The sequence below is a fragment of the Muntiacus reevesi genome, chromosome 22 (assembly GCF_963930625.1).
Source record: "Muntiacus reevesi chromosome 22, mMunRee1.1, whole genome shotgun sequence".
Lineage (NCBI taxonomy): Eukaryota > Metazoa > Chordata > Mammalia > Artiodactyla > Cervidae > Muntiacus > Muntiacus reevesi.
The window spans coordinates 1,817,367-1,830,207 of record NC_089270.1 but is presented as its reverse complement, the minus strand read 5'-3'; the positions used below and the strand labels follow the sequence as shown (position 1 = coordinate 1,830,207).

The 12,841-nt window shown below is 63.5% G+C and overlaps 2 protein-coding genes across 12 annotated transcripts in view; one reads left to right on the top strand and one right to left on the bottom strand.

Annotated features, from left to right (window-relative positions):
* Positions 1 to 236: 236 nt before the first annotated feature.
* Positions 237 to 4,304, top strand: MFSD10 (major facilitator superfamily domain containing 10). Of its 2 annotated transcripts, none has more exons than XM_065914571.1 (13): positions 237 to 338; positions 744 to 961; positions 1,068 to 1,164; positions 1,323 to 1,426; positions 1,719 to 1,877; positions 1,959 to 2,120; positions 2,284 to 2,392; positions 2,491 to 2,602; positions 2,739 to 2,847; positions 2,935 to 3,025; positions 3,164 to 3,211; positions 3,294 to 3,383; positions 3,509 to 4,304. In XM_065914571.1, exons 2-13 carry the CDS (start codon positions 788 to 790, stop codon positions 3,622 to 3,624), a joined length of 1,371 nt encoding a protein of 456 aa, XP_065770643.1. In that variant the 5' UTR covers positions 237 to 338; positions 744 to 787; the 3' UTR covers positions 3,625 to 4,304. The 2 variants fall into 2 exon arrangements, with proteins under 2 accessions (XP_065770643.1, XP_065770644.1); XM_065914572.1 differs by lacking the exon at positions 237 to 338 and adding an exon at positions 349 to 638.
* Positions 4,296 to 12,841, bottom strand: part of ADD1 (adducin 1) — an 88,800-nt gene continuing 80,254 nt past the window's right edge. For 5 of the 10 annotated variants that reach the window (XM_065914538.1, XM_065914537.1, XM_065914540.1 and 2 more), the window contains 3 exons: positions 11,559 to 11,715; positions 8,278 to 8,364; positions 4,296 to 6,005 (listed from right to left, as the gene is read on the bottom strand). In XM_065914538.1, coding sequence (XP_065770610.1) covers positions 5,650 to 6,005; positions 8,278 to 8,364; positions 11,559 to 11,715 — 600 coding nt within the window. In that variant the 3' untranslated portion in view covers positions 4,296 to 5,649. Of the gene's footprint in view, positions 6,006 to 7,691; positions 7,727 to 8,277; positions 8,365 to 11,558; positions 11,716 to 12,841 lie in introns of those variants that run through there. The other 5 variants (XM_065914543.1, XM_065914545.1, XM_065914544.1 and 2 more) reach the window with 2 other exon arrangements.

Here is a 12,841-nt window from a genome sequence, read left to right as displayed (position 1 = left end):
TCCGGTCAGGATGGACCCCGCCCTCCGGACGGGCGTCCAAAACCCTGGGGTCCTCAGCAGACGGGTCGTCTTTCGGGCGCAGAATCTGGGAGCAAGCCGCTTGGACTGCTTCCCGCCAGGACGCCGGCCCCGGACAGAGCCGGGCAGGCCCGGCCCGGCCCAGTGGCCGGAAAAGGGGCTGCGAGTATCCGCCCACTTCCGGATGGTTAAGCCACGCTCACTTCCGAGCAGGGGAACACGCCGGCTTCCGGGTGGGCGGGGCGGGGTCTGCGTGCCCGCCCCTCCTGGCGGTCCTCGTCCGTCCATCCCCTGGTCTGTGCTGCGCGCGGCCGCCGCAGGTGCGGGGCGGGGCGGGGCGGGCGGGGGTAGTTCTCCGGCTCGCCAGGCTGCCCCTTGCTCCCGCCTGGGCCTGGGTTTCCCCGACCGCTCCGCCCGGGGCCGTGGGGCGGGGACCGGGAGGTGCCGGGACCACGATGCCCCGCCCGGCCCCCGCTCGGTCGGCCTCCCGAGCCGTCCGTTTCTTTGCGTAACTCCCCCCACAGTCTAAGTTTCCTGCTTGGGCCCAGGGTCGGGGGGGCAGGGTGCACAGAGCGACAGCGGGTAACGGGGCAGGCAGACCCTTCAGGGGCTGTCTTGCGGTGAGTGGGTTGGGGGCACTTCGCGGGCGGAGGGCTCCTCCCGAGGTGGGTGGGCGTCGGGGCCAGGTAGCCGGACGTGCCTTCGTGCACCGTGCCCTCGTGCAGACCCGCCACACGCTCAGCCGGGCCTGATCGGAGCCGCTCCCATCATGGGCTGCGGAGCCGGCGGGAGCTGCACGCCGCGCCCGCCCATCCGCCAGCAGCCGGCACCAGAAACCCGCGTGGTCGCTGTGGTCTTCCTCGGCCTCCTGCTGGACCTCCTGGCCTTCACCCTGCTGCTGCCCCTACTGCCTGGGCTGCTGGAGAGCCATGGCCGTGCCCACGTGAGCCCCTCCCCGCCAGCGCCGCTGCCCTTGCACCCTGCCATGGCTGCTCCTGGCTCCTAGCCCTCAGAGATGCCCCAGCCCGCCACGCCTTCTTGTCCTCCAGGACCCCCTCTACGGCTCCTGGCAACGCGGGGTGGACTGGTTTGCAGCAGCCATAGGGATGCCAGCAGAGAAGAGGTACAACAGCGTCCTGTTCGGAGGTATGGTCCCGAGCTGGGCTGGGGGCCCTCCCCCTCCCCACTCCCTGGTTCTCACCATTTCGCTCCGGGGCGTGGTCCACCCCGTCTCCCCGTGGAGTGGCCACTTCCCCTTGGGGCCCCCCGGGCCGCGTGGCGACCGCGAGCTCCATCTCTTCCAGGTCTGATCGGCTCCGTGTTCTCGCTTCTGCAGTTCCTCTCGGCACCGCTCACGGGGGCCGTGTCTGACTGCCTGGGGAGGCGCCCGGGGATGCTGCTGTCCCTGGTACGCATGTCCCCTGGCAGCCCTCTGGGAGGCAGCTGTGGGCCCGCCGTGGCCCCCCCCCCGTGGCCCTCACTGCTCCCCGGGAGAGGTGTCTGGGGGGAGCGGGGCTCCTGGAGCTGAGCCAGGGTGCGGCGGAGCATCTCCTGTCGGGGACACTGGGCACACGAGCGGCCTTTGGCTGCTCCAGAACAGGGCAGGGTCCCAGGGATACTGCGCCAGCCTGCCAGCCCCACTGTGGGCCCCTCCTGGCCTCAAGTGACGGCGCCTGCCCTTGGCCCCTGCCCTGGGGCAGGCAGGTGTGGCCACCTCGTACGCCGTGTGGGCTGCCTCGAAGAGCTTTGCGGCCTTCCTGGCCTCCAGGGTGATAGGCGGCATCAGCAAGGGGAACGTTAGCCTCTGCACCGCCATCGTCGCTGACCTGGGCTCACCGTCTGCCCGCAGCAAGGGCATGGTGAGTGCGCCCTGGGGCTTAGGGCTGGGGGTCTCTGGGGCTTGGGTCTCCCTGCTCGCTCAGGCACCCTCTTTTCCCCAGGCAGTCATCGGGGTGGCTTTTTCTTTGGGCTTCACCCTGGGCCCCACACTGGGCGCTTTCTTACCCTCGGAGACGGTGCCCTGGCTGGCCCTGCTCTTCGCTGTCTCGGACCTGCTGTTCATCTGGTGCTTCTTGCCAGAGACGCTGCCTCCGGAGAAGCGGGTAAGGTGGGAGCCAGACAGCCCCAGGTGCTGGGGAGGCCGGGCTGCATGGTCCCCAGACACCCCGGCCTTGCTGGGGGCCCCGCAGGGTGCAGGGGCCGAGCGGGTTCTGGTCAAGCCCACCCCCAGGCCCGCTAGCAGACCCTCAGCGCCGTCCCGCGCAGGCGCCCTCCGTCACCCTGGGGTTCCGGGCGGCCGCGGACCTGCTCAGCCCCCTGGCCCTGCTCCGCTTCTCCGCCGTGGCCCGCGGCCCGGACCCGCCCACTGGAGTCAGTAAGGAGCGGGCCCCGGGGGGTGGGGCTGGAGGTCCCTCAGGCCGCCGTAGGGGCTGCGTGCGGTCAGGGCCACAGCGCCTCCTCGTCGCCCCCCAGGGCTTGGCAGCCTGCGAGGCCTGGGCCTGGTCTACTGCCTCTACCTCTTCCTGTTCTCGGGCCTGGAGTTCACGCTCAGCTTCCTGGTGCACCAGCGCTTCCGGTTCAGCAGGTGGGACACTCCGCACCTGGCGGGTCCCCACCGCGGCACACGCGTCCCTGGGGCCCAGCCCAGGGTCCTGGGGCGGGCGCCCCGGGGCCGTCACCCTGGCTGCAGGACAGGGGTGCTGACGGCTCGCCCCTCGCAGGGTAGAACAGGGGAAGATGTTCTTCTTCATCGGTCTCACCATGGCCACCATCCAGGGCGCCTACTCCCGGCGGATCCGCCCTGGCAGGGAGATCGCGGCTGTGAAGCGGGTACGGGGCTCCCCGGGGCTGGGGGGAGGCGCTGCTGGCGCTCTGCGGAGGCAGCGGGGGCTCTGAGACCGGCTGTGCCGCCCACAGGCCATCCTGCTGCTCGTCCCTGCCTCGCTCCTTGTCGGCTGGGGACACACACTGCCCCTGCTGGGCCTGGGGCTGCTGCTCTACTCCTGGGGTGAGTGGGCGGGGCGGGGGCGGGGCCTGTGGGCCGGGGGCGGGGCCTGCGGGCCGGGGCGGGGCCTGCGGGCCGGGGCTCCCCACCCGCGCCGGCCTCTCCTCCGGGCTGACCGGCTTCTCCCCGGTGTCCCCCCAGCCGCAGCCGTCGTGGTCCCCTGCCTGTCCTCCGTGGTCGCCGGCTACGGTGAGAGGCCCTGCCCTGGCGCGAGACCAGCCCCTGGGAGGCGGTCTACGGGCCCCTGACGGCTGTCCCCTCTTGACCACAGGCTCGCCCCGGCAGAAGGGCACGGTCATGGGCACGCTGCGGAGTCTGGGCGCGCTGGCCAGGGCCGTGGGCCCCGTGGTGGCCGCCTCAGGTGAGGCCGCGATACGGCCCTCGGGGCGTGCTGGAGGCCCGGCCCGGCCGCTGCGGGGCTTGCTGGCCGAGCGGGAGGGTGCAGGTGGGCCCGGGGCACCGTCGCCTCCCCCGTTGTCTCCACAGCTTACTGGCTGGCCGGCGCCCGCGTCTGCTACACCGTGTGCGCCGCGCTCTTCCTGCTCCCGTTCTCCGTCCTGAGGACCCTGAGCCCCCCGGCGCGGACACTCAAGGCCGAGTAGCTGGGCCGCCACCTGCGGTGGTGTGAGGGCGGGGGGCTGCGCGGGAAGGAGGGGCCTGAGGCAGGATAGCTCCCCGCCGCCCGCCTGACGCCTCCAGCCCCCTCACCCCGCCTCCGGGGCCTGGGGCTTGCAGCTCCAGGGTGCGACACACTCCGGCATGGACCTGCCCGTCGGGCTCAGACTCTAAAACCTTCCAGACTTTCTGCCTTGCCTTCTGTTCTCAGTGACGCAGAGCCTCAGCCCGGCCTCAGAATGACAAGACAAAGCATCTGCCACAAACCAAGTGCCTTCCTGCAGCGCCCAGCCGCCCCCCGCCCCCGGGACATCCCCAGGCCCCAGGGGCAGCAGCTGCCGTGACAGCTGCTCCAGCCGCACTGACCACAGGCTGCAGGCTCTGCCCGGTTCCCGGTTCCCTCTGCGCTGTGGTGGGGGGCCGCCTGACGCCCACCCCTCGCCCAGGCCCTGCCCCAGCGCCGCCCTCTGGGGAAGAACAGGCAGGCACCCGGAGCACGGTGCTTCTCAGAGCGTGCCCCATGGTCCAAAGCCACAAACTCTGCTGGGTCAAGGGATAAGTGCTCGCTTTGGAATCTTTGTTTGGAACGTTAAACTTCTGAAGTCCTATTTTAAAGGAACAAACAAAAGGAATTAAGATGCAAGAATGCTTCCCAAGGTTAGACAAGGAAACTGCATAAAGAATTTTATTTGTGAGTAAAACATGTTACAATGAAGAAAGGCCATAGGACCTGTCCTCCCAAGCCTGTGTCTGTATATGCAACTAAACTTCATGTTGAGATACAAAGAGTTAAAATAAACTACAAAAATGAAATTAAAGTCATTGCATATGTGGGGTGAGAGGAGGGAGGAGGAGCCTGTGGTTAAGAGTGCAGGGCGAGGCTGGGGGGCTCCACCACCACCGGGACAAGACGTCAGGGAAGCTGGCGGGAAGCTCGAAGTGGAGGTCAGCGCCATGCAGCCGGGCTCGGGTCCCCCCCCCAACAGGGGCCTGTTGCAACAGGCTGGCCCTAGCTCCTGGGACAGCCCACTACCAAGGAGACCCCGGCCACCCCAAGTTCCAGCCAAGCAGCCCCACGCTCTGCTCCAGGGATGCGGTGCTGGAGGGCGGGAGGGGCCTGTGGTGCCTGCAGGACGTCAGTAGACCTCTGGGGCCAACTCCTGCCCCGAGCTGCCCTCTAACCAAGGGAAGGAGCGCCCCAGGTCAAGCTGAGCGCAGGCGCAGGCCCGCCTCAGTGCCAGGCCCTCCCCAGGACAGACAGCAGCAGAGCGCTGCCCATGCACGCCGCCGGTGCTACGGGAGCTGCAGGTCCGCTGGGGAGGTCCACAGGGCCGCCCCCGGGAACGCATCCCTACGACCGGTCAGGAGGCCCCAGGGGGAAGCGTGGCCCCGGGTCTGGTTCTGGCCGAGGGGACTGGGGACCAGCACCAGCTTCGCCACAAGCTACTGGGGCGCCGGCTCAGCCCTGACCCCCTCCAAGGCCATCCCAGCGGCCTGGGCTCTTGGGGTGCTTTCACAGGACCGAGGCTGTGTATCTGAACAAAGATCACTCACCAGGCAACATCAGCAGGAAGCTACGGGTCTGATTCAGTCACCTGAGACCTGGGGGTGAAGGAGAGCCTAGCAGAGATGGGGCGCGGGTTACTCCACGAGAGGAGGAGAGCAGGAGTGGGGAAGGCCAGAGCGGGCAGGTCTGCCCCCATCCAGCTAGGACCCTGACTCAGCTCCCGGGGGAGAGTGTCCTCAAGGAGCTAAAGGGGGGCCCCAGTGCTGACCCCTGCAGGGCAGGGCTGGCTCGGAGGTGGACGCGGAGCCCGCGTCTCCCCCAGAACCTGAGGCCGCGGGCCGGGCCACTGCAAGCACACAAGGTTCGCAGCGGTCTACGTGGGGGCTGGTCACACGGGGAGGGACGCGCTAGCTACACGGGGACGGGCCTCTGCGTTCCGTCACGCGGGGAGGCGGGGCACGCGACGCGGCCGGGCAGTCTGGCGGCACCGGCATGTGGAGAGCCTTCAGGAGTCGCTCCTCTTCTTGCTCTTCTTCAGGAAGGAAGGGGTGCGGAATTTCTTCTTCTTTTTGGACGGGGACTTGCCCGGAGACCCATCACTGCCAGGGTCCTCGGCCGCTGGGGAGGCGGCCTCCTCAGCTGACTGGGCTGGGGCTGGCTCGGGGCTGGCCGCCAGGGGGGACCTGGTGGGGGACCCAGGGGGGCTTGGAGGGCCCCCGGCTTCACCCAGCCCCTCCTCTTCCTTCTCCAACGTCGGGAAGCCGAGCGCTTCTGAAGGCTCATCGGGGGACAGGTCGGGCAGAGTCGGCTTGAAGGTGGCGGCGTCACTGTCATCTCCGGAGGGCGGCTCCCGCGGCAGGTCTGGTGGGTGGGGCAGCAGAGACGCATTACAGAGTGACCACCCAGGTCTCCCGGCCTCCCAAGGGCCCCGCACAGACGCTGCCCTGAAGTGACTCTAGAGCAGAGTGAGGAGCTCTCAGCAAGGTCTACTCTACTCCAAGGCTGGACGCAGCTCACAGTGTAAGACGTGGGCTCGGTCTCAGGATGGATTTTAGCTCCTCCCCACAGACAGTGGGCTGACAAAACCAGACTCAGTCCCAGGGCTGGGTCCCCAGTCATGGACAAAGTGGTGAAGGCCCGTGGAAACACTCTCAGGCAAGACTGCAACGTTCTGCCTAAACACTTGAAACATTAGAGAAGGAGCATTAGTAGTCCTGAACTTACGCCTAAATCTGTATCCATGACACCTCGTCTCCCCTCAAGGAGAACACTAAACCGTGGCAGTTCATGGAGAACCACGAGTGAACTCCCAGACCCACATTAGCATCACCGCCAAAGGCCACTGTAGGCCGGAGAATTCAAAACGAGATGAACTCCGGGAAAAAAGGACAAAAGGGGAAAAAAAGAAATGAACTCTAAGGTAAAAGACAGGCAAAAAATTCAAGCCATTTTAAGAAGCTGAACATGGAAAAGTGAAAGTGTTAGTCGCTCAGTTGTGGCCAACTCTTAGCGATCCCACGGACTGTAGCCCGCCAGGCTCCTCCATCGATGGGATTCTCCAGGCAAGAATACTGGAGTGGGCTGCCATTTCCTCCTGCAGGGGTCTTCCTGACCCAAGGATCAAACCCAGGTCTCCTACACCGCAGGCAGATTCTTTACCAACTGAGCCACCAGGGAATCCCCTCAACGTGGAAACAAAAACATAAGCCAAGGGGCACTGGTTTTAAAGAAACAGTCTGAAGCCTGGTTTCTACATTGACCCCAGGGGAAGCCAGTTTTGTAGATTTTTTTAAACACAGTCTACAAAGTTACAAGCCACTGGGAGGTTAGGCAACACTGGCAATCTAGCCAAACCTCAGGAGGTGACAGGAAGCCAGAGGAGCAGGAGGAGTGGGGGCAGGGTCAGCTCCGGGAGGCTGACATGCCCCCCCTCCGCCAGCCCCTCACCCTGGGCCTTAGGAAAACGAAATGGCTTGGCTTAGCTGCGCAGGAGGCATTGAGGATTCACTCTTCAAAGCATGCCAAGGCTGCCTGTGGCTGCTCGGGGGAACTTTTACCATTGGACCAAATGTCACATTAAACAAATAGCAATGAATATCACCCTCCCACCCCCATCAGATTTAAGCTTAAGCACCGAGCTTAAGGAAAGATCAAAATACATGCGACCCCCATGCAAAATCCCGGCCTGAGTCCAGTCTAGACTCGGGTCTGGTCTGAGAGCAGAGCTCTCCACGGAGCAGCACCAGTCTCCAAGGTGACAGGACAACGTGGCCTCCAGGGCTTCAGAGGCCCGAGTGGTCTGTGCAGCCCCTCCTGGGACGGCAGGCCTCCAGGACCGGCTGCCCGTCACGCAGCTCAGGCAGCCCAGTCCCTCTAAGAGGGTCACTGCCCACAGCGCAAAGACTGGGAATGGAGGCGGGGGGTGGGGCGGGGGGGAAGCTCCATTTTTATTTTGAATCAACAGAAAACAAAACTTGATAAGCAACAAAGAGGCAAAGCACGGGGAATTCCGATGAACAGCAGGGGCCAGGCAGCAGGCGGTACTTACTATGGTAACAGGTACTCTTTAGCACATCCACCTCCTGCTTGTCAGGCAGCCACAGGAAGAGAAAAGCACAGGTAGAGAGTCTACGCATCAGTCACAGCCACTGGGTCACAGACAGAGGGTGGGGGGCACCACGGACACGACCCAGCACACACGGAGGCCACGGGCCCCAGACACAGGCAGGCGGTCCCGGAGACCACCGGGTCCGGCACTCGCCATGGACTCTGCATACGGCCAGAGGGTGCAATCCTGGGGCCTGGACATGACGGAGGACACTTCCGGGGCGACCCAAGCACAGGAGGGTGGAGGAAATGTGCAAGCAGTGGGCAACACTGACGTCACGGACGCAGGCAGGCTCCCCCCGGCCACGCGCACCGCACTAACGCAGAGCCGACAGGACACAGAGGCGTGGCCGCGTGAGCCAGCGACACACTGGCCCCATGCAAACGCGCGCTGGCCGTTAGTGTCAGCTCAGCTCCTGCCACACTCAGCCGCTCTTCTTCCACAAAGTCAGGACACTCTCCCCTCCCAGCGAGGCCGCCCCGGGCGATGGTGCACCCTCCCCCGAGGGGCGGGCCTGCGGCTCACCTTCCTCCAGCTTGACAGGGGAGCTGGGAGGTGTGTGTGTCTCCGGAGGGCTCTTCTCTTGCTCTTCTCTCGGCTCGTCCAGATTCTCTGCAGACGCAGAAAACGCGGGGGGAGCGCGTGAAGAGCTGGGAACCCAGGGCCTCCCCGCCACCCTCCTCCAAGGCAGCCGGGCCGGCCTGCCCTGCCGTGGAGCCGCCTCCGGGAGGGAGGGCGCAGGCCGGAGCCCGGAAGTGAGGCGCCCACAGCCAGTGTCCCCGGCTTTCCACAGCCGCCGTCTCAAAGAGCAGGAAGGAAGCCCACAAGGACCGGGGTGTGGCTCCGCACCTCAGGACGCCAGAGCTGCCTCTGTGCTGTGCTGAACAGGGACCCCTGGCCGGCCCCCAGTGAGGGCCCCTCCCCACGTCCTCAGCATCCCACTGCTGAGAAGGGCCGAGGGTCCCAAGCACCCACGCCCTGCCTGCCACTTCAAGGGACACTCCACGAGCACAATCTTGGTTTTAGTCTTTTACTTAGAGCATTTTCTATCAATACTTTAGGCAGTTGTAGGGACTTCCCTGGTGGTCCGGGGGCTAAGACTTCACACTCTCAAGGCAGGGGGCCCAGGTCTGACCCCTGGTCAGGGAATAACTACATCCCACATGCCCAACGAAGACTGGTGAAAAAGTCAAAGTGTGAAGTCGCTCAGTCGTGTCCAACTCTGTGACCCCATGGACCGTAGCTTGCCAGGTTATTCTGTCCATGGAATTCTCCAGGCAAGAATACTGGAGTGGGTTGCCAGGCCCTTTCTCCAGAGGATGTTCCAACCCAGGGATCAAGCCTAGGTCTCCCACGCTGCAGGCAGACTCTGAGCCACCAGAGAAGCCCCACTAAGACTGACACAGTGAGATAAAATAGATATTAAATAAATAAAATAAATACATAAAATAGACATTAAAAAAGAATAAACTTGGCACCTGTAATGCATATTTTTTTCCTAAAGTAAAATGCGCTAAGAACCAGAGAAAAAAATGACAGGAACTAGGATCCACAAAATTCCAAGTCTACCTCTCATTTAGGGAAAAGTGTATATACCACTGTTACCCTAGTTCCTAGAGTCTCCTGTTTCATTTACACTTTCTATGATAATAGTTTAGGGCCAGTAAGTGCCGTTATTTTGAAAAACTTCACCGCCCTAGGCTTCCTAAGCCTACAGCCCCCTTCCCGAGGCCAGGTGTCTGTGCACAGAGGCCGGCGCAGCTCCTGCCTGGGGGCAGAGACTCCTTCCACCAGGAAGAGAGGCCACAGGCGTTCTTCCCTGCGCCTGAAGTGCTGACCCTGGACACAGCCTGAGTCTCACCCGCAGCGCACACCACCACCTCCCGCCACACCAAGAGCTGGCACCAGTGCTGGGCAGGGCTTTCCTGGCAGGGCTGCTGGCTGCCACTCCCAGGTGACAGCTCTGGGAGCACACAGCATGCGCACGGCTGATCCCACACACATCCACCCACTCACTCCCTCTACTATCCCTCCTGGCTGAGCCTTGACGTGCAGACGAAACTCTCATGTCTTGCGGTAAAACTCAAAAAAAAAAAAAAAAAAAAAATCCGGGTTTTTCTTAGACACTGGGAGAGGCCAGAGGGCAGACACGCGTCTCTGGGCACAAGAGCCGGGATTAGGCCACAGGCCCGGGAGCTCAGGCCCGCACGCGGGCTCCCACTAAGGCAGTGATCAGGGCTGGGGCTCACACGGGGTTTCCTGCAGGGCCGCCTGCACCGCCCGGGAAGCAGTCACGATCAGCTCTGTGACCCAAAGATCAGGCTGCCCCTGAATCCACCTGTACCGTGTCTTAACTGAACATACACAGAACAGAAAGTGACGGGCAGTGAGGATTTACCACACTGAAAGACAATTCAACAGCAGCCTTTTTTCACAACTCAAATTTCAATAGCAGTCACATAATGCATTACGTAGCTGACTTAAAACAAGACTAAAAAGAAAAATTAAACTGGGGGAAATCAGAGAAAGTGTTTGAAGCAGAAATGGCTCCCAGGACGGTCCCCCAGTGACCCTGGAGGGCCACCATGGGACCTCCATTCCAGGAGGGAGAAGTGTGCGCACTAAGGCCGGGAACAGCGGCATGAGCCTCCTGCAGGGAGGGGCTGCCCCAGGGTCTGCATAACCAACCCTGGTTCTCTGGGAGAGCGGTTCAGACCCCCAAGCCTCTGCGTCAGATGCAGTGGGAGGCCAGCTTCTCTCCTGGCCATCAAAACATCTGAATCCGCTTTTAAAAACCTGAAACGTGAAACAAACTGCTCCAAGAGGTTCCGGCTCTCAGAGCCGTTTACTTTCCTCTGTTGCAAAATAGTCCCAACATGTTTTACAAAACCACGTCCTCCTAGCCTCCGTGAGCTGCCAACAGGAAGACGGCCCCAGCCTGAGCCCCCTCTCCACAGGGTCTGGAAAGGGGTCACATGAGGCCCTGGGCCTATGACCACGCCCGGCCAGGGAGCCCTTGGGGCTTACGGGGAAAGCCCCATGCGGTGACTGCGGGTGAGATGAAAGTGGAGAGACTGGGTGCAAGGGTGTCGGTCAGACCCAGGCGGGCCTCTGCCACACACGGCCTTGTTCTAGGGAACAGGCTTCTCTGCTCTGACTGGTGAGAAAAGGCCCAGCACTCAGGGTTACTGTGAGCTAAACGAAACACGGGCACGCAGAGCACTCACAGGCCTGCCACAACATAACTGTTCAAAAACGACTGGGGTCTGACTGAGACCAGACAGCTCAGAGAAGGCCCTTCCTCGGGGAACTGTCAACAATGAAGTACTACAGATGTCAAAGGCAGACTGTGTCTTAAAAGCAATCCTCAGACTGGTTTGCCCACCAGCTATTCTAGGTTGATTGATGCATTCTTCCTTGGTCGTCCTGAGCCCTCAACACAGACAGCTATCCAGCCAGGAGATGGAGCAGTGCCCAGCACCACCCGGAACCTGGACCCAGAGGCCCACGCGCTCCCTCTCTCCCTCGTCACCCACGACAGGCTTCACAGCGCTGAGAAGCAGGGCTCCTTTCAGGCCCCGCCTTGCGCTGCTGTGGCACTCGGACCCGCAGGGGTCCCCCCACCGCGTCTGACCGCAGGAGGACCCCTCTCACACGAGGACTCTCCAGACCAGACCAATTAGAACCGTGATGACCCTCCACGTCCTCCGGGACTAGCCCGGCGGAGGTCAGGACGTGCACCTGAAGTCCCCTTGGGACCAGGCGCTCGCAGGCCGCGGTCTTCCCCGGGACCGCGCGCGGCTCACCTTCAGGGCCCTTCTGCTTGCGCTCCACCTCCCTGCGGTACTCCTCCAGCTCGCGGTCCGTGAGCGTGTTGAAGGGGTTGGGGCCGGTGGTGCTCACGATGACGTGCGGCTGGTATTCCTTCTCAATGATGGCCTTGGAGGCCGTCACTAGCTCGCCCTGCAGACAGAAAGGGACAAACCGTCTGTAGGGGCCCCCGGGACTCTCTGGGGGGGTGGCGGGCGGACGACAGGGGACACAGCAGCCTCGAGGGGTGCCCGAGGCTCGGGGGGGGGGCAGCAGCCTGCAGCGTAGAGGACAGAGAAGCCAGGCTTTGGTGCTGCAGACAGAACGTACCAGGGGAGCAGCCCCCAGGGGAGGCCTCCAGATCTCAGGTGCAAAGGACCCAACGTGCAGCTGGAGTGTGGAGGGCACCCCAGGGGCGCCAGGTCCTCAGACAGGGATGCAGAAGGGTTCCTCCAGCCCATCACCCTCCTCCCCATTGGACAACGTCCCCCACAGCACTTGGGCAGGCGCGCTCAGAGACAAGCACCTGCTCTAAGGGCACAGACAAGCGCGGCTCCTTTGTGTGTCTGCTCAGTAACTAAAGCCTGGAACTTGTTCCCAGACACGAAGAGATGACAACACGACACAGAACACCAGGGCTTGTCTGAGGAATCTGGACAACTCTAAGAACTCACACAAAAGAAGAAAGCAAGCTTAAGCAGAGCAAAGTACACGGTGGTCCCACCTGGGACGAGGAGGCCGAGCAGTCAGGCCCCGTGGACGGCAGCGGGCAGGCCGCCCCCAGGGACGCGGGCAGCGGGCAGGCCGGCCCCAGGGACGCGGGCAGCGGGCAGGCCGGCCCCAGGGACGCGGGTAGCGGGCAGGCCGGCCCCAGGGACGCGGGCAGCGGGCAGGCCGGCCCCAGGGATGCGGGCAGGCCGGCCCTGGTGCCAAGCCCACCCACACCTGTGCCCCACAGCCTGCCTGCTTGGCCCCACACGCTCTGGAGCTCATGTCTGAGAAAGGGCAGGCAGAACTCAAACACATGCCGTCACTTAACGCTAACTGTGGAAAACAAGTGACGACAGGAGGCGCTGCGGTTGCTCAGACTTCAGGCCTGGCCCGGAAGCGCTGTCCTCGGGGGCAACACCGCAGGCAGAGGGCATGCATGCGCCAGGCACCAGGGACAGAGTCAGGCCAGCCCGCAACGTTCAGCTCACCAGCCAATCGCTGCCCTGGGAACCTGGGCTGAGGGGTCACTGTCCAGTGACGTGGACCCAGAAGGGGAGAAGGAAAAGGC